Raw genomic sequence first — 20,551 nt, forward strand, 5'->3', positions numbered from 1 at the left:
TTTTAAAATAAAAGAAGGTCTCAGTACTTCTTACCTCCTAAACCAGGGTGTAAACCTTGCGGAGCTTGGTTTTGCTGCTGCATCACCATGAAGTTGGGGGGTACATTCCCCTGTTGCACCATAGGATTACGACTAGGAGAACTGACAGGCTGCTGAAATCCCTGGGGAAGCGTGCTATTCTGGGGAGGCCTTGGTCCCATCTGCTGCTGTGGCTGGTTAACTGTTGGAGATGAGGCAGGAGATCCCTGCTGGAAGGAGGAGGGAGAGGATGCAGGAGACTTGTTGGTCAGGTGGGGTTGTTGTAGTGGTGTAGGAACCCGTGAGGGCCCTCCCTGAAGGCTTTTCATTTGAGGAGCAGTAAACTGGCCAGGATTGCTCATTTGGGGAAAGTTTGAGTGAGCCTGGGAAGCTTGCTGGCTTCCAAAAGGATATGGAGGTGGAGGATGAGTAGGAGTTTGTACTGTTGCTAGAGATGGTCTTGCTTGAAGTTGCGGCTGCATTTGTCCAGGCAACGGGGCCTTTTTCCAACCCTGGTTTACTGTCAATGTACCCAGTGCTCCCTGGGTTGGAGGAGGCTGAAGCGCTCCAGAAGGAAGCTGGTTCCAGCCAGGAGGAACTGGAACCTGTGCTGGTGAAGTAAATGAAGGTCGAATACCCTGCTGTGGCTGCTGATGTGGCTGGGGAGGACGTGTCTGCAACTGCGTCTGCTGCTGTAGCTGCTGAAAGTTGGCTGAGTTCATCTGCCTGTTTACAGGAACTGACTGCATTGAATGGAGCTGGGGAGCTAAAGATCCAGATGGATGATTTTGCTGCTGGATATTTAGCCCAGATAAGAGTGGGTCCATTGCATCTATTAAAATAGCAAAGAAAAGTAAAAAAAAAAAATAACCTACTGTAGACAAAACCCTCCCCAAAATGCAAAAGAGTAAATGGTTTGCTTGCATTTGCTTACTCTGCATAAAAACCCATGCTCCAGCGTTCCAATTTTGCCAATAAACAGAACAAGCAATGCTCTAAAAGCTTTCAACACGTTTGGGAATCCTGAGAAGCCAGGACTTACCAATTTATAACCTCTACAATAAAGCATGACAGCCCCACAGCGCTTCTTGCAGCAGTCTAATGTAAGCCTTCTATATGCTTAGAATCATATACTCACAGAAGAGTTGGAAGGGACCCTTAAGGATCATTGAGTCCAACTCCCTGCTCACTGCAGGATTACCTAAAACTGAACCATTTACTTCCTACTGGAGACATCCAACTCATTCACACAATCCTCTTACCTTCATTTAAACATAAAGCTCGCTCACAACAGTTCTACTGTAAAAACACCACACTCAAAGCATTTGAACAACCCACCAAGCAAGCTGGGGCCGTAACAGGCACCCAAACTGACACACTGTACCAGATTGCAGATGGGGACAGGGAGGGTTCCACAGAAAGAGTAACACTCAGAGAGGGCAGGGGTAATACCCGAGGACAATCCTGGAGTACTCCTATGAGCACACACTCATGCCTGTGTGCTGAAAAACAGAATTCCAGAACATTTTCAGGTCAGGACTGTGGCTAGATTTTACCACCTGGCTGCGAGGATGGCCGAGGTGTTCTTGGCTGCAGCTCTGCACTAGCACCACTTGCCACCATAGAGGAGGGCACATTTCCACCCTGGGACATCATGACAGCTGCTGCATTGCTCATTCTTATCAAACCTTGAAAGATAAAGATAAAACTTATCAAGTCTTGGATTTTTTGCATACAGAAGATTTACAGGCTGTTTTTAGAAGAAAAAATTATATTTGATAATAAAACATTTCTTGCTTGTCCAAAATAACCTGAGGACACATAATTTCTGTCTGAAAGCTTAGATTCCCTGGTATAAAACAAACAAGGTCACGATGAAGCTTTTCCTTTGGCAAAAAATCTTTAAAAAGGTTATAGAAGGAAACACTACAGACTCAAGAATTATATGAGTCTGACTTGCCACTAAAGTCAGCAAGTGACAAGACTATCAAAGTTATACACATATTAAGGGTTTTGTATAACCTGACAGTAGAAAGTAACTGAGGTGGTGTAAGACAGAAAATTTACCATGTTTCACTTCCCCAGGCTGCTAGTTTACAGAACGGTTTATACTGTTGACCTGTTGGTTGTATTATACTGTTTACAGCCATACTGTTGACCTGCAGGCAGGACCCGAAACTCATGATGGTCACAGTGAAGAGCAGCTGCTTTCAAAGTAAACCTTTCTTTAAATGTTTTACATTGCCTGTCAAGCACAATGATTTCACTGCTGTTTCAACAGCCTTCTACAGAGGCAAAATGTTCTGTTCATTCCTCCTCATCAACAGCCCCACAAAAAGTTTATGGGAAAATAAAGGGAGACTAACAATGACTGTCCTCTCCTTCCCATAATGATAATGGATTTAATCTAAAATAGTTTATTACTGCACACTGAATAAAGGCTTATATTTAATCTCACGACAGAAAACTGCAATAATTTGTGCACATTTTGAAGTATCCTTGCCTGTGGTAAAAGGGTTGGAACTAGATGATCTTATGGCCTCTTCCAACCCTAACCATTCTGATTCTATGAATTCACTTACTAGACTCTTCTGCTTTAACAGTCTTTATGCAAAAAAAATCCCAAACCAATTACTCCAGTGCTTATGGGACAAAATGCAGACATCTATTTAGCTTACATAAAGTAAGACATGGTTTGACAGTATAGAAAGAACTCACATTCATTAAAATGGCAATTAATTCTGGAAAACAACAGCTGCTATAATCAATGAAATTTTATGATTAGCTTGGTAACAAATTCCAAAGTGATAAAGCCAAACAAGCAAGAACCAAATGGATTTACCTTGTCCCCCTTGCATGGGAAACCCTGTTTCCATTCGCACTGAGTTGCTTGCTCCCAGGGGCCCGTTGATTCGGACATCCTGGCTTCTGTTCTGAGCTAAAGCTAAATTGATAGCACCTTCCCCTGAAAGTAATGGACAGTTTGGGTGAACTGAATGATACACAGAAAAGCAGAATACAGAGAACAGATTTTATCTGCACGGCACACTTTAGAAGGAGTTACGCATCGCATTACACTTATCTTCTGGATTTCAATTGTAAGAAAAAGGAAGACCATGAAAAGTATTAAATGCCCTTGGTTTCAGCCTGAGTGTGCTATTGGACAACTGTGCAAAATGGATATTTTAACTGTGAAATCCACCGAAAACTTGGTTTTGAGAAAGCTTTGTATGAAACAATTAGGAGAAAATAAAATGAATTGGGCACATTTTGCTAGCTAATACTTAAAGACCATTTTCAGGGCGTTTCCTGATGCTCAGAGCATGTTCAACTATCATTTTTATCGTTAATCCTGTTCTTGAAAGAATAAAAGCCTTGAGCTACCTTTCCACTGCATCCACTCTCCAAATGACTAAATTAGAAGTTTTACAAGATTAACCAAGGACATGGAACCACTTCATGAGTATACTGACATTTTAGCTTACTGCCTCTGCAAGCAGATGAGCTGTGAAATACCTTCAATTTGAACTGAGAGAATTCCCAGGTCGCGAAGCTGTTGGTTATTATTCTGAGCCAGAATTCGCAGCCGCTCGGCAGCTTCCCGGGGTATATTGAAGGTGACACGGACACTGTTCCAAGGCTCGATCTTCTGCAGTTTTAACTTGTTGGATTCTTGAAAGAAGAACGGTCAGAGTCAGGGCAAAGGCAGTTTTCAATGCATATGATGAAATAACTTGGGGAAAAAGCACAACTGAAAACATGGAAACAATTATTTGGCTTTGAAAATGATGAGTGGTTAGTCTCAGGTACAGGAGGCATCTCCAGTACAGGCAGATGTTGAGTGATGACCAGATCACTTCAGGTATCTTCCAATCAGCAAATCAGCAATATGAAAACTACCCAATTGATACCCAACAGCCAACACAAGCACTTGATAATATCACTCAAAAACTGAATTGTTCTGTGGATGAACTACTTTGGAAAGATAAGAAAATATCTAATGAAACTGATTTAGTTAATCTGTTAGTGATGTAGATGGATGTGGGACAGAACTGACTACAAGAATGAAATCCTCATTCTGGAAATACATGCTATGAAAAAGCTTGTGAAACCAGGATTTCATTAATTTCTACCACATTATTTAGTTTTTCTGAATAAATGTGTTTAATCCACTGAAAAAGAAACATATTAAAGTTGTGCAAAATACCAATTTGCAGGTTTTCTGAGCACCTATTCTACAAATTAGCATTTCAATGTAGAAGCAATTGTTTTAAAAGTTCCAGGTCAAATTAGTAAAAAGGCTGGGCACTCATGTTGGATGCACTTCTCTGAAGTGGCAGCCAACTAAATTATTGCTACAAAATGCATTTAAGGATAACTAAAAACATTCTAACACAGGTTTATAAACTTCCAGTTTCTAGCTTGATGAAAAGGAAATCCTTTAGAAAACAGTAAGCATTGACCCAAAGTTTAATCAGCCAGTTCTCCCACTGCAACATCACATTTACTAAGAGTTTGTTAACCTTTTCATTCAGAAGCATGTGTCATTTAAGAATGCCGATAACTCACTGCTGTTTTGGAATCTCTTGTCCTTAACTAATTCATCAAATCCCTTCTGCTGCTACAGAAATGATATTATTAAATTTAATCCTCTTTCAACCTATAACATATTTTCGGCTGGAAACATGACAAGAATAGTTGTAAAACCTCCAAACCATCACAACACTGCATCTTTCCTTATTAAGGGAGGCTGTCTATTAGGGAAGATGGTACTTCAGCAAGCAAGACCACACAACTGAGCAGCTCTAAGTAATCACTGTAAGACCCTTTGTAAAGATGCTCAGGTAGTGGACAGAGGTCTTTGTCCAGATCTAGATATGGTGGTGGAAGATGTTACTGTCCCAAAAGCCTGCTATCAGTCACTTGCTACAACACCCCAGAGCTCAGTGGGCACACAGGGGTATATGAGAGCACTCCATGTCCCCCATCAGAAAACAGAAGTCAGGTAGGTATGTCAGTGTAGCAGCAAAGGGACAGTAATGTCTTAAACTGACACAGTTATTTGAGAGTGGACCTATTCTCAGATGAAAAGCAGTGGTTTAAATTGCATGGGTTTGGTAGTAAAAAACATCTTGGGTGTGGACAAGCCTGGTTTCACTTGAATATAACATATCATGTGTAATGAAGGGAAATAAAACAGAAAAAATGCACAACAAATTCAGCATGGGAATGGAACAGGAATAAATGAACTCACTAATGAAATCAGTCTTAAACAACAAAACAGCTGTAGAAACTTGTACTCTGTGTCTCTGAGAAGAACAGCTCCCAAATGCACCACCAACAAATCTTATTACAAACTAAATAACTCGAAAATAATATAACCCATTTCTTTGTGCAAGCACCCTGACTGTGCAAATAAACATTTTGAGAACAGCTGAAGAACAAGAAGAAGGTACGTTACCCATGTGTAAAAGGCCAGGCACATTCTCCAGTATGATATCTAGTTTCTGCTCAAAGTCTCTGTCACCTATATTTCCTTTAAAAGCTACAAAGATCGTGGAATCCTCAGGAGCAGCCTCCTGTTTCAGTTCATCTTCCTCCAGTCCTGAATCAAAATCCACCTCTAAGTCTTCCATAGCTGAGGAGTACAAGGAAGCATATGTATCCTTTAAGTTAGGCAGACCATCCAAAACCATTGTTTCCAACAAAGGGAGCCTGTCAGACGTTCAGATGATGCTTGGTAGGAAAAAAAATGAATTACAGTAAGTGTAACAGTTAAGTGTCTAAAGACAGTAACAACTGCTTTCAATGGCTCACAAGATAAGTGATGGAAAAACCTACCGGGTGACCCAGTGCTAGGGTCTGCAAGACAAACTGTGTCACTTTGAAAATGGGGGCCATGGCAGTATCCGAGCTGTTTGTCCACCAGAACAAACAGAATTGGTTTCCTTACAGAATTCTGCTGCAGGTGACTTGAGAAGTATTCCAGTTGACCTAAGTGACAGTCAGGTAGAAAGAAAGGTAGAGGGGAAAAAAACAACACAACAAAAAAAATCAATTGCATTCATCTCCATATGGTCCAGAGGACAAGCAAGTACCTGGTATGCAGTGCCTGACTGCCAGGCAGCTCTAAGACTCACAACACTACTTTAATTATAGAAAGACAGGAAAAAATAACCAATTTAGTTTTAGGAACTGCAAATGCAATAGAACTCCTCTGTCCAGCAGAGCAGTAGGAATGCTGTAGCACATTTTTACCAGGAGAAATTCAGCATTTGACAAATACTTTACTCACATCCAGGGAAATCTCAGGCATACTATGGCTTCTTTCTAAAAGACTGTAAAGATGTCAGTGTTTTCAGCTACTTATGCACATTAGAACCTTCGGTGCTAGCCTATAACTCCCCTCATGGCCCTGTTGAGCTTGGACAAGAATGAATCCAGTAAATCAAGTCATACACACCTGATGGTTTTTTACTTTCTAAGATGTGTAGATTTTGCAATACATTTTACTTGGCATACTGATAGTAATCTAAGATGTTATGTGTGTAGAAGCACAACCCATGGTAAAAGCTATTCCTGCATCTACGGTGAGCAATGTTTAGTTAAGATACACATTTTCCCACTCCACCACAAGCCGTTACAAGGGCACTCACTCCTCCAGATGAGACCTCCATTCTCACACTCAGAGCTTCTTAAGTACTGCTAAAAGATTAAAACCATGTCAAAACCATAAAAGGGACCTGTTCCTGACCACCACTGTCAAAAACAAATCAATTCAACAGCCAGGACTGTCAGGACCTCGTAACTCCAAAGCTGTCAGTATTCAGCTCAACCCACCCAAAGCATTCAGTGTGGGACAATATCCCCTTGAACAGGATACAGCCTGGGGTTTTGGCAGGGGTTCAAGCTCCCAGCATAAATCAAAGCCATAACTCTGAGATTAAAGGTGAGCTGCAGATATGGGCCAGAAAACAGCCTTTCTTAATAAAAATACATAACTATGTTAGACAAGCTTAGATTCAACTCTACATTGTTGGCACACTTGCATCAAGTTGCTGAAGGGACAGTATTACAACTTGGAAGTCACAAAATACCCTCAGCTTTTGGTCAGGTCTCTATGCACACACTTACTGTGATTTTACATAACACATCTTTTTGTGCTCCCTTGCAACCCTACAATAGGCAGGCTAAATGGCACTAATGGATAATCACCTATTTTACATATAGTTACTCTCTTCATACTTCAGCATCAGGCCTTCATTCCCAAACACAACACAGATTAACTAAGCTAATTTTGTCTCACAAGCAACACAAAGTAAGTAAAAATGTTTCAGAGCCTCTGATGATTTCCATGGTGCTTTCATAAGTTACTCATTACCATGGAAATTTTAATGATGGGGAACAGAGATAAAAATTGAAAACATTCATTACGAGGTGAACATGGAGACAAATCTTTCTGACGCCAGACTCTTTGATGCTCTGGTCTGTTTCTACATTACAGGTCTGAGTATTTGGCACCTCCATTAAGGTCCATGTCAGGTGCCCAGGAATAGAAATGACAATTAATAAGCATTTTAATTGATTTTCACACTAATTTTTTGGACAGGGAATTTCCTTACCAAACCAAAACTGGCTTTACACCAGCCAGAAGATAATTCCTTCTCCTTCTGCATTCTTAACATCATTCATTACACATACACTGACTTCAGGGAGAAAGATGCTGGGAGTCCTACACAATCTTTTTAATGACACAGCTATTCTGCATCCTGTGAAACACAAGCACTGTATCTTGAAGAAAATTCAATAGAAAACTACTTATCTGAAAAATCTTGAGTAAGATTTGCAGGGAGAGAAATCTCAACTCCATGTATTTCAACACCTAAGAGCTCCAGGCTCTTAGGTGCTGAAAAAGCACAACTACTTGGAGGGGATGGGGTGTTCCACCTGCAGCAAGAAACATGAGGACTCCTGACAATCCCTGACACCAAAGAAATACAGATTTTTCTGTAAGAAGACAAACGTTTCAAATCTTTTTATGACCAGAAGTTTCTGAAAGATCCATCTTCTCTGTGAAAGAGCAGCAGTCACCCAGACTGCTTAAACTACAGTTTTAAAGACTCCATGAAAATGCTGCAGCTTAGACCACATTCCACCAACCTCACTTCAACATGCCAAAATCTGTCAGGATTTGTTGACATTATTGCCCTTCATGACCGCTATTAAAACAGAGCTTACTAAATCCCAAAGGACCACAGGCCTTGTTTCACTTGACTTAGAAAATCACAGAACTGCAGAAAAAACTTGAGTTAAGGGAAAAAAAAACCTCCACGATTGAGCTTTAAATTTTCCTTTCTGGACAAGAACATGTAAGTACAGCTACCTTTGCATTTTTTCTTCATATGATACTCAAGGATCTCTGTTACATCCATCTTCCCTCTCTCCCTGTCAAATACACGCAGTTTAGTCCATTCCTATATTCAGGTGTAATTTATCTCAAGTACGACAGGAGAAAATAATGATTTGTGAAAGCTTCCTCCTCAGGCAGAGCACAGCACGCCATCCATCTGAAACCAGATGAATCCCAGCTGCATCCCTCGCCCTAATTCTGTAATCTCCTGCTTCTAGGGTTGACTTCCATAAATCAGGAGGCAGCGCATGACCATAATCAGTGTGTACCTCTGCTCAACACCCTTCCACATAAACACAGAAAGCCTTTAGCAGAAGCATACACAGGTAAAACTCTGTTTGCTTAACAATTCCTGTGAACTAGGTGCACCCCCAGTGGGATGTAGAGTACCCCTGAAGAGTAAGAACCATACTCAAATTGATCTGCGTAACACAGCACATTTCATGAACTTGAGCACTCATGATCATGTGGCAGCACAAAAAGGTCTCTGAACATCATCCTCTATTCACAGAACACATGTGGCCTCATTCCTGCCTCTGCACCCTCTTGGAGTTTCCAACTTAGTATTTCCCATTACACAGCCACTTCTGGAAACCCAGGGCAAGTCCAGTGCTACCACGTGGCAACCACCTGCCCATGAATCTGGCCTGGGGCAGGCTACAGCAGCAGGAAAAGTTATGCCTGTTTATTATAAAGTTGGTCTTGTTCAGTATAGTCTAATATTAAAAATACATTATTGAAGACAGAGAGACGGTGATAAGAAGCCAGGCAACAGACTAACAACCAGAATGCACCTGCACTATCATATGGGGGCAGGGGGTGGCAGGGGACAGCTCATGGAGATGTCCAAACCGAAGGACATAGGGTCCATCCTGGGCTGTCGGACACTGGGGCTCCCAGACATGCTTGGCATATGGATAAAACCAACTAAATTAGTTGGGTTTAGGCCAACTAAAATGTGCACAATGAATTCTTACATGTCTTGCACCATTCAATGATTCTATGGATACTCTCCCAAGGAAGAATTCATGTAGGAAACAACAATGCCACAGTCCAGATCCGTGCTGATAAGACAGCTGGGTCCCAGCACATCCCACAGGGAACCCAGACACCATGTGTCATGCCATGTGTTGCCCCCACCAACAGCCCTGACAGGAAAAGGAAGCCTGCACGGCAAATCCAGTGCCACGTGATCAGCAATGCTTGGAAAATCCTGTCAAATCCCAGGGAGAGACAGGATTAGGGTGAATTCTGTAACATCCAGTTGTCACTAGCTGGGGAGCAGCTGAACATGGGAAAGCCAGCAGGCTCTGGAGTGCCAGCACCACCACATGGAAGTGCTGGTCTCTGGGGTTAAAAAAGACAAGGGGAAAAAACAAACAGGTATCTTGGTATCCCCATTCCAAGATCCACTCAACTGATCCAAACTTAAGGTTATGTCAATTGGTTTCTTAAACAGAACTTGATACCTTTTGTGTTGCTTTCTTCTAGCCATTGCACTACACAGACAGTAAAGCAAACCAAGGCTTGGTGTAACAGCTCATCCGAGGTTTTCTGTGACACAGCCTATTGATTTACAAGCTGTTTATACATTTCGAGCAACTCAGAACAAACACTTTCACAACTGATGTCACACTAGAACATGCACCCCCTCAAAACAAATATACAGGGAGCCCAGTTAGATAAAAAGTACTAAAATCCTGCTCTATGCATGAGAAAGTACTCTTCGAAACCACACAAAACACTGGAAAGGGGGAGAGAAGAAGGGAGGATGAGCTGATGTCCTTCACTAGCAGATGGCAGGAGTTAGCACTGAGCAAGGTCCTCATCCTCACACTGGCCAGCATTTAGAGCTGCAACAGGAAAGAGAAAGCAAAAACAGCCCAGAGATGAGACTGCAATCAAGTCCATTGGAGAATCCAGAACTCACAGTGAGGAGAAAAAGCCTTTGATAGCAGTGGCAACAATTTCCCAGGTGTATTATCCTAATACAACTGTTTCAACTGCTTTGTTGCCTAGCCTGGTGGTCCTAGTTACACCTGACCAAGGAATAAACCTATAAACACACAACCATTCTATGACACAGACTAAAATGACTAATTGTTTCGGGCAAAAATACACCCAAAAGACTTTTAAAGACATTCTCCATGCGTGTCACATTGTTACACAAGGAGATTAAATAAGGCTAAGAATCCCTGTTACAATACAAAAGAATACTCCATGCCCATGGTAAGGGGTTGAATTAGATGATCTTTAAGGTCCTTTCCAACCCAAACCAGCCTATGGTAACACCTATAAATAAACTTAAACATGCAATAAAATTTCCTCTGACAAAACTTAGTAATTGGAACTCCAAATATTGGCTCTAAAGAGGGATAACACCGTGAAACATAGTCTTAGCTGTGGCAAATGCCCATAATCCCCTACAGCAGACTGAGAAGTCTGCAGCCAGCTCTTCAAACACACACAAACATTACAGGCCTGGACCTATAAGCAGGACAGATGGGAGGAGATTATATACAGAACAAGAAATATGCAGGTACATCATGTGCTTATCTTACTTACCAAAAAAAATCCACAACTTCAGTACTTTGTGGCATGCAACAGGTCTTCAGGTAATTCCAGACTGGCAAACATGGTTGAACAGCAACTCCCAGAAATGTAATCCTGAAAGAAAACCATCACTTTTCATCAGAAAATGACATAACAAAAATACTGCATATCATTAAATGCTTTGATTTTTAAGATGCAGTTTTGCACCAAATCCAACTCTCTCCTTAGTACATGTTATTATATTCAAATATTAACAGCAAAAAATTGAGGATCTGGAAAAAATAACCTTTCATGACAGGCAAAAGATGAAATACTCCCTTTGGCTAGAAATGACATTTTAATCTCCTAAACAGGCCAAGTTTTATCTACACTAATATATTTAAGTCAAGATAAACTCTTCTAGACTGAATTCATCTTCAGAAAAGAGAAGCTGGCACAACTAGGATGCACTTCAGCTCATCCTAAGTGGGCGCCTAAAGCAGCTCAGGTTAAGCTCCCTCCAGAAACACGTTATGAGCATGCACAACCATCTCAGATGGACATTTTTATTGTAGGTGGCCAACAAAGGGAGCTGAATCCAGCCCCAGAACCTGCTCCTGTTCACAGTCTCATCAAGTTGCACTCAAACCACTCAGGGTAATGAAAACGCAGCAGTAAAGCTAATGGCTGCAGTGAAAACAAAACACCGCCCCTCAAATCAACATGAGTTCTAGTAACATCTCTGGTTTTCAAGGAAATTTACTGCAGTGGTGCCAGCCTGCTCCTTAGTGGGGAAGGGAATTACCCAAAATCAAACTGGGGAAGCAGAACAGGGAAAAAGACTCAAAGATGAAGCAGAAATTTGCTATCTTCTATCTAGGCAACAAAATAAAATCACTTTAAAAGCCTTAGCACTGTGCCACAGCCTCTGCACTTCCACCAGCCCAGCAACTTGAAGGGAAGGAAGGAACACTCACAGCAAATCAGGTCATATAAGCTTTGCAGCTCTTTTAATAGTCATCTAAGGCTTTTCAATCTCTGGTATCTTCTTTTATTTCTAAATAGACATTGTAATTCAAAAAGCAGTATAAAGCATAGTACCAAGTGGAAGACCCAGGTAGCTAAAATCATAAGCAGTAGTTTTGCTGTTTGCAGCAGCAGATAAACCTGCCTAAACACCACGACCTGACACACAGCGGGCAAGCAAAACCAAAACCCAGAATCTGAAATGTTAATACCATTTACAAAACGATTTTATGTGGAAAATCACATTCCATAGCAGATACTGCATTACTTCTGTTCTTTCACCCTTTTTATAAAATGATGTTCCACAGACTACTTTAGACAGCCTAAAACTGAGTCATGTAACAACTGGCTGGTTGCCTCCAAAGCTGTGTTAAGAGCTCATGCCAAAGGACAGTCCTTACTTGCCCAGTAAAAGCTGCTTAAAAGAAGGTCTCAAAGCTGATAGAATTCAGCCCCGTTCAAATCATCTGTGCCCTGGCAAGGCTGGGCTAAGAGTCAAGTCTGGTTGAAGGGTGATTAACTGGAGGCAAAAATCATCTGAACTCTTTGGTGCAAGGAACTGAGGGGGGGTTGTTCCTCCAATTCTCCATTCCCAGAGAGAAGTGGAGGTGAGTACCCTCACCACAGTGATGCTCTGTGGACATCCACTGGCTCCAGGTAAGAGGCAGGCAGCCCAAAGCAAGCTCCAGTAAGAAACAGGATGGTCAGCCCAGGCTATGGGAAAGAACAAGCTGCTGCTTGTCTCCACCCATGTGACAATACCAAACCTGGTTAAGGAAAATAACTAATCAACGTCAGTACATTAACTGCAACTCTCATTACAATAAGCTATCTGATAGAGATCTTCAAAATGCCCTCAAGCACAAAACACCTAAAGCCAAGTGTATCCAACAAGAAGAAAATTACAGCTTGTAATGCGTATGACCTTTTGCAGTGGTATCTTGATGTATTTTGACAGCAGGTTTAGTAGAACACTGGTTTGCTGAAACCCCACAACTTCTGCCAAGCTGCAATGGACACGTCTCCACTGAGCCATTAATTCTTATTTCAACAGAATTTGGCTGACAAGATCATCAGGGTTACTTTAAAAAGCAAGATGGTAACTCCAGAATGAGCTTCAACTGCAGCCGAGCTAGCAATGGAGAAACCCCACTTGCAGCAGCCCAGGTATCAACACAGGAAGGCCAGCAGTCTTCTCCCCATGTCACAGGTTACCCTGAAATCAGCAATTTCTGGAAGCTGTAGCCTCCAGGGTGTAAAATTTGATCAATCATCAGCTGAACTGTTAATTTCACGTGTTAAGGATATTTCCATTTGGAAGAAATACACCACAGCTGCTAAGAGACGAATACTACATAGAGCTTCACAGTATGGAATCTTTCACAAAGACCCCTCAATGCAATTAGCAAACAAGTAAAATGAGATGCTGTTTGAAATCAGATGCATCTTGCCAGGAAACTCTATTTTCTCTCGCCTTCCAAAGGCTGAGAAAACTCCTTTTTGAGAAGCAACCAATTCATTGTTTATGTTGCAACAAGCTTTTTATCTGAAGCTGAATTTAACCACCACCAACCCTGCTGGGCTGACATGCCCCATAGGCACTCCATCACCACCAAATTCTCCCCCTGAGCTTCAGAAATGCTCCTACAACCAGCCCAGGTGTTCTTGTGAGTACTAGCTCTGAACTGTGGTTTGCCTGAGAAATTGCACCTCTTGTTTTCTGCACTATTATTCCTCTTACTGGTAATAAAAGTCTAGGAAATTTCAATGCCATTTTAAAAATCCTTAAATGCTATAAAATACGAAGAAAAGATTTAAGCTAAAACAAACAGCTTAAAAGTAATTCCTTTGATGTAAGACACTCGATAATGAGACTTTTTCCCCTGACCACAACATCTTCACCTAACACAAGCAGGTACAGCTTTTGCTAAAAATCGGGACTGCTCTGAGAGTTTGCTGATTCCATAAAAACTTGCAGCTTATTCTGTGCTGCTCTGGGTTTTTGGAAGAATCACATTTCAAAAGTGTTACTGATTTCCCCCGCTACTCTTAACCACGGATCAACTTTGCACCTTCTGGTAAAACTAGGATGAAACAGAACTAGGTAGCAATGCGTGCTTACAAGGGTGGAAAGAGCACCGTAAAAACCCCAGGAAGGAACACTTTCCAGTGCTGCAGCCAGAAGATGAGGTGCCATTTCTTGTCCAGTACTATTCTTAACTGAGCCTCACTAGAATACCTGGCCATGGTTTTGCCTTAACTACTTGCTCCTCAACTTCTCTGGGAAGGAGACCTGCCACAATTGCCAATGCAAGCCTTGGATCTCACCTCTCACATGCTCTCCACTCACTGATGCGAAAAAAGATGTCACCACAGACACTAAACCTTTGAATTTATCAGGAAGCAAGGCAGGAATAACTCCTCACGTTCTCCTTGTGTCATCCAGCAAGGAGGAAGGCTTGTGAGCATGCGCCTACACACATGTATGAGCAAACAGAGGCTTAATCCAATCTTTGTAAGTGCTATCCAGAAACCATGATGGGAAACCCAATCTCACACCAGCTGTGCAGCCCTTTGGGCCAGCTTGAGTTTTAAGAGAACAAAAATTATAACATTAAAATGATACATATAGGACTTGGAAAATTTAATCACGTGCATCTTTTGGTGGGAATAACTAAATCAATCCCCTTTCCTCCATCAAACCTGATGCTCAGGCTCCCACATAAGCAACTCAGTATAAGCAATTTTTTGTCCCAAATTAGTAGACGACATGTTGACAAATTACTTTAGACAAGGCACCATTCATTATTCCAACTTTTCAAGTTTTGTACAGATCTGATCCCAATCCCTGTGTAGGGCTATGCTTCAAGAACACTCATTCTAGCTGAAGAAGCAGCAACTGTCCTCTTGGTTCCCACTGTGGTGTCCCCTGCACGCATCCTCCCATCATCCCAGACCAGACCCACCGTGACACGCGCTGGTTGCCTTTCTTTTTTCCCCAAGTACATAAGGAAGGGTTCTTCACCGTAACACAACCGCAAAGTTACAAAATATATGTGACAGACCTCACTTCTTCCTTCTATTTTTAACTAGGACAATAGCCATTTTGATCAGTTATTCAGAGCGCAGGCAGCATGCTGTTGACAGCACCAATGACAGAGTACACGCTGGGTGACAAATGACCCCCCAATACCCAAAGGACTGAGAGAAATCCCAGGCTCCAGGGCCTCTGGAAAACCTTCACTATTACCCTCCTGTGTAATCCAATACTCAGATGCACTTTCAACTGCAACAGCATCACTGGAAAGACTTTTTCCTTCGTTCTGATTAGCCAGGACACTAGACACAGGACAAGAAACTAGGTAAGTTTCAAACACCGGGTTAGGTCAATCCTTCAGCAATCAGTATATATGAACTAAGGAACACACTGACTACACGGCCAAAATGCACAGGTCCTGCCCAAGAACATCAGTAATCTGCTCTGGAGGGGACATCATAGCTCACGGCAGTGTCAAGACAAAAAATATAGTATCCACAGTTTCAGCAAAGTAAAGGCAAATTGGTCACCTGGCTGACACGTGGAAAACATCTCACCTGGAGTCTGAGGATGCATCTTCCCTGCCTCAAGTCCATGTCATGTAAGATTATTTCTCCTTCCACTTTTGTCACTTAACTTCTCTCAACACAGCACATGCTCTCCCATTACTTCTGCTCTGGCCCAGCATTAGGGAAGAAGTTTATGCTTGAACGCAGTGTTTGCAATACATGTGGTTAAGTCCTGCTGGTCAATGGTCTGCACACCACCAGGTGTTCTCCTCACTGCACCTTCCTTACACCACAGCGCTGGTATTTCTCACAGAGACCCCATGAACCAGCAGGTTAAGGGAAGGGATTCTTCTCCTTTACTCTGCTCTTGTGACACTCCACCTGGCATGCTGCATTCAGCTCTAGGACTCCCAGTACAAGAAAGACATGGACCTACTCAAGCAAATCTAGAGGCCAGGTTGATGCTCTGGAGCCAGACTGAGAGCTGGGCTAGTTCAGCCTGGAGAAGAGAAGGCTTCTTAAGGGGAGACCTTAGAGCAGCTCTGGTGCCTAAAGGGGCTGCAGGAAACCTGGAGAGGGGCTTGGGACATGGGCCTATAGGGACAGGACAAGGGGGAATAGCTTTAATCTGCCAGAGGGGAGATTGAGATGAGCTCTTAGGCAGAAGCTCTTCCCTGTGAGGGTGCTGAGGTGCTGGCACAGGGTGCCCAGAGAAGCTGTGGCTGCCCCATCCCTGCCTGTGTTCAAGGCCAGGTTGGACACAGGGGCTTGGAGCAAGCTGCTCTAGTGGAAGGTGTCCCTGCCCATGGCAAGGGGCTGGAACTGGATGAGCTTTAAGGTCCCTTTCAACCCAGTCTGTGATTCTATGATTCTGAACCAGACACCCCTTATGCCTCATGCCCACCAGAGGTACGCAAGCAACCTATAAAATCTGACTGTCAGCAATGCATACTGACATAGCCACAAAAACTCTTCAACATCTTTAGCAGCAAACCCCCTGCCACTGCAAACCAATTTAGTATGTCTGTGTAACTTGGCTGTAACTACAGCTTCCATCAATATGGTATCAAAAAATATGAAATCATTGCCATTGACAAGTGAAAACAACGACAATTCAGTAATGCCCAGGGGAAGGCTGTATTTCTCAAGTTTCCCCACACTGAGTTGGTTTTCACTTCAAGGAAATACCTATTTTTTTACTAGAATAATGCACAATTACTGCATCAGTTGGAAGGCTGTTGTAAACCATGCCTCCCTCTAAGCCCTGTGGAAGAACAGGCCCAATAGAAGAACAGGATTTCTGGAGACAGTGGTTGGAGAGCGCTGCTGGGAGCTATCCCAGCCAAAATCTGAGACCTAATGGAATACCTTTCCATAGGTCCAAAATACAGAATCAGAGAATAGAAAGGACATTAAAGCTCATCCAGTTCCAACCCCTTGCCATGGGCAGGGACACCTTCCAGTAGAGCAGCTTGCTCCAAGCCCCTGTGTCCAACCTGGCCTTGGTCACTGCCAGGGATGGGGCAGCCACAGCTTCTCTGGACACCCTGTGCCAGCGCCTCAGCACCCTCACAGGGAAGAGCTTCTGCCTAAGAGCTCATCTAAATCTCCCCTCTGTCAGCTTGAAGCCATTCCCCCTTGTCCTGTCCCTACAGGCCTTTGCCAAAATCCCTCTCCAGATTTCTTGCAGATAGCTTCCTTAATCCTGAGGCTTGTCAACCCAGCCACTCTGGACATGTGCCTTGAGACCTTTGTTTCTCTCCCCACCAGACACACAGAAAAGCCAGGAACACTTCCTGCAACTGGAAAAGAGCTGCTAAAGCCAAAAACTCGTGGTTATTGTGCTTGGCGACCTTTTCTGAAAACGCAAAGTGTGTTCTCTTGAGCTTGTTTTCTCATACGGAAACACTGGAAGATGCATTAGCTAACGAACCAGCCAGAAAGCCTACGACACACATTAACTACAAACACCAGTGAGAGGCACTGGCTGCCCTCTAATAAAATTCAAATGAGACAGGATTTGGTGCAGGTCTCAGCTCGGGGCACGGGCACAGGCGTGCGTGTGAGGAAGCTGATGGGTTATGAACAAAGCTCACCACAACCCTACAGCTCGCAGCTTTCAGAACCACACCGAGGTAGCGACAGAAGAGCTCCCGGCTTCCCACTCCCTGAAGGAATCGGAACCTCGAAGGGCTCTACACGTAGGTGCAGAAATGAAGCCGAAGGAACGACGTGAGCAGCCTTCCTCCGGCTGCTTCAGAGCCACCGAGGCACTCAAACAAAAGCCTGGCTTCAGGGAAACGTCAACGCGTTGTCGCTGACATCGTACAAAGACGTCAAACGCCCGCGTGAGGTCAGGGCTGAGAAACTACAATCAGAAACACCGTCCTAAGCCCAAAGACGCTCCCGCTGCTGACAGGGCCCCGGTGGCTGCCCGCGGCCGGCCCGGCAGCGCTGCCCTCCCCGGGAACCGAGCGCTGCCCTCAGCACGGCGGCCCAGCGCCCCTCTCCTCGACCGCGGGCCTGTCTCCGGCTCTAACAGGTCACGGCGCGATCCAAACGCCGGGGGAACCGGGACCGGTCCCGCAGCCCTCGGCGGGGCAGCTCCGTCCAGCAGGCGGGGGCAGGCTGCAGGCCGCGGCCGGGCGGGCTCACCGGGCACTGGGGCCCAGGCCGCGGCTCCCGCTGCCCGCTGACATGCTCCCCGCGGGCCCCGGCAGCCTCCAGCTCCCCGCGGCCTGGCATCCCGGCCCGAGCCCGCTCCGCTCCTCGGCCAGGCCCGGCTGCCCCTTCCCGCCGCGCCGCCCGGCCTGCTCCGTGCCCGGGCCGCCGCCAGCCCTGGCTCCTCCGGGGCGCCGCTTCCGCCCCTCCGTTTCTGTCACGCCCGCCGCGGCCGCCGGGTCCCCGCGCCCCCTGGGCCGGCGGAAAGGCCCCGCCGAGAGCCCGCCCCGCCCTCACCTGGCGCTGCCGCCGCCGCCGCTGCTGTTGCTGCTGCCGCCGCCTCCGCCACGGCCGCCGCGAGGAGCGCGGGGCCGCCTCGGCAAGCGGGGCCCGCGGGGTCGGTGTCGCGGGCGGGCAGGCGCGGGGCGGGAGGGGAGCGGAGGGGAGGGGGAGGGGGGACGGGGGTGTCGCGCTCGGCCCGGGGACACCGGGACACCCAGCGCCGCTCCGCCGCCGCCTCCCTCCGCCGCCGCGGCACGTGACCCGCGCCGCCCGCGCGCGCCTGCGTCCGAGCGCGCGGAGCCGGGGAGCCGTGAGGGGCGGGGGGAGTGTTGGTGTGAGCCCTTCCCCGGGCACCGGCTCCCGGTACCGGGACCGCGCAGCCCCTCGGCGGGGAGCGCCCCTTGGGCCCGCCCCGGGAGCGGCCCCGCTGGAACCTCCTTCCCGCACGGGTGGGAGCGCGGTCGGGCCGGTCCTCCCGCCTGAGGAGAGCCCCAGGGGCTGCGGGGCGAGCGGGCGCTTCCGTAGCGAATAAAGAGCGTTTCCTGGATGGAGTTCCACACAAAACAGTAATTAAAGTGTTTGTAGGAGGTTGCTGGGGAAAGAGGTTCGTAAATCAGAGGAGTTTTACCAGAGGAACTCTGGAAGGAGGGCTCGGGCTTCGTAACGATCGATGAATTAGACTGCACTTCGTGCTGCGCTGGGAAGGTGGGAGAGAACCCGGAGAGGGACCGGCTTTAATGAAAAGCCTCTTTACCTGGTTACCACACAGGCCCAGCGGGCAGTGCTTGCTGCCTAGAGACCCCTTGGCACACGGGGGGGGGTCCCCCAGAACAGCTCACAGAGCCCTCGGCTCACCTCAAGCCTTTATTAATACAAGAAGCAATAAATGAGCATACGAAGGTGGTGCCACTGCACAAATGTCTGTTTTCCTCCCTGCTTTCGGCAGAACCCTGTTACCTGGCAGTGGTTAAGGACAATACACACATGGCAATGCCTGTTTCAGGCTCACAAGAGAACCAGGAGTCCTTTGTGGGGAAAATAAAGGCTTTGGTCCTGCAGAAATCCCTTATGGGTCAGTTCTGGTGGCTCCAGCCCTCCCAGCCAGACTGAGTGCTCATCGCAGATCACTGTGGGATGGACAATGCAGAAAGAGGAAAATGGGGTTTTATTCCATGAAACCTTGTCAATACGATGATCCCACAGCTCATTTGTCACTACAGCTCACCACACACACAAAATCTCCTTTTGTAAACTGCCGTAGCAATGCATTCCATAAAAGGACCCAAAACAATGAACGTCATGGTTAGTATATGACTTATCTTGATAATTAAATGCTGTTGGTGTGTGGGAAGCTGTGAGCAGATTGCGTGTTTCCTCTGCATTTGCAGCTCTAAAGCTCCCTGCTGACAGATGAGCACTGAGCTTCTCTTCACCAAAGGATCATTCCCTTGGTGCCTTTTCCTGCTCTTCCCCAGTTTCTGGGGCAGGGACCCCACTGCCAACACCTCCCTATTGCATTATGGATGGGAGAAAAGCACTTCCCCGGATCCCAGGAGACCCGCAGAGGAGTCAGAGAAGGTGATGGGGTGTCAGTCGAAGGGGTGGTAATGAGGAACATTCCCCATATCCGACTGTCTGTCGGGGAGTTTCTGTCTGTATCGGTGTGGATATTCCCCACTCGGCCCTAAGCTGCTCCCATCAGAGACAGGCGGGAAACAAAGGAAGCCGAGAGAATAGCTCTTCAGTACCTGGGAATTACCTTTCTCCCCTCCTTCCTTTCATGCTTTCCTCTATTTCAGGAGACATTTCTGTACCTAGCTGCATTCAGCTTCCTCCTCCTCCTGCTTTCCCCAAAAGCCTCCTGTGTTTCCCGCTCTGGCACAGTTAGAGCCGAGTGTGGCTTCCAGAAAATCCCCGTGTTTCCCATCACTGCTGCTGTGTGTGTTTTGCAAGGTCATCCTTAGGGGTTTCCCTGCAGAGTCCGGGTCCATCCTGTGTAGCTTAAACATTTCTAGGTCTTGAGGGCCTTTGTACACCATGAACAAGATGAGATTTGGGGGGGATTGATCTATCCCT

At 45.6% G+C, this 20,551-nt stretch overlaps 1 protein-coding gene and 1 long non-coding RNA gene across 6 annotated transcripts in view; both read right to left on the reverse strand.

Moving 5' to 3' along the window:
* The window catches only part of NCOA6 (nuclear receptor coactivator 6), a 29,978-nt gene extending 23,926 nt beyond the window's left edge, over nt 1–6,052 (reverse strand). For 2 of the 5 annotated variants that reach the window (XM_061361647.1, XM_061361649.1), the window contains exons 1-6: nt 5,860–6,052; nt 5,480–5,754; nt 3,535–3,690; nt 2,861–2,983; nt 1,578–1,706; nt 35–850 (exon numbers count right to left, since the gene is read on the reverse strand). In XM_061361647.1, coding sequence (XP_061217631.1) covers nt 35–850; nt 1,578–1,706; nt 2,861–2,983; nt 3,535–3,690; nt 5,480–5,714 — 1,459 coding nt within the window. In that variant the 5' untranslated portion in view covers nt 5,715–5,754; nt 5,860–6,052. The remainder of the gene's footprint in view (nt 1–34; nt 851–1,577; nt 1,707–2,860; nt 2,984–3,534; nt 3,691–5,479; nt 5,755–5,859) is intronic. The other 3 variants (XM_061361646.1, XM_061361648.1, XM_061361650.1) reach the window with 2 other exon arrangements.
* Nucleotides 6,053–6,398: 346 nt separating this feature from the next.
* On the reverse strand, nt 6,399–15,979 carry LOC133216693 (uncharacterized). The gene is made up of 3 exons (XR_009726699.1): nt 15,581–15,979; nt 10,990–11,095; nt 6,399–6,723 (listed from the first exon to the last, which is right to left on the reverse strand). It is a non-coding gene; the product is annotated as an uncharacterized LOC133216693 (long non-coding RNA).
* Between the last annotated feature and the right edge of the window lie 4,572 nt (nt 15,980–20,551).

The sequence above is a fragment of the Neopsephotus bourkii genome, unplaced genomic scaffold, assembly GCF_033783945.1.
Source record: "Neopsephotus bourkii isolate Nb327-2 ecotype Australia unplaced genomic scaffold, CSIRO-AGI_Nbou_v1 NB_1060, whole genome shotgun sequence".
NCBI classification, from domain to species: domain Eukaryota; kingdom Metazoa; phylum Chordata; class Aves; order Psittaciformes; family Psittacidae; genus Neopsephotus; species Neopsephotus bourkii.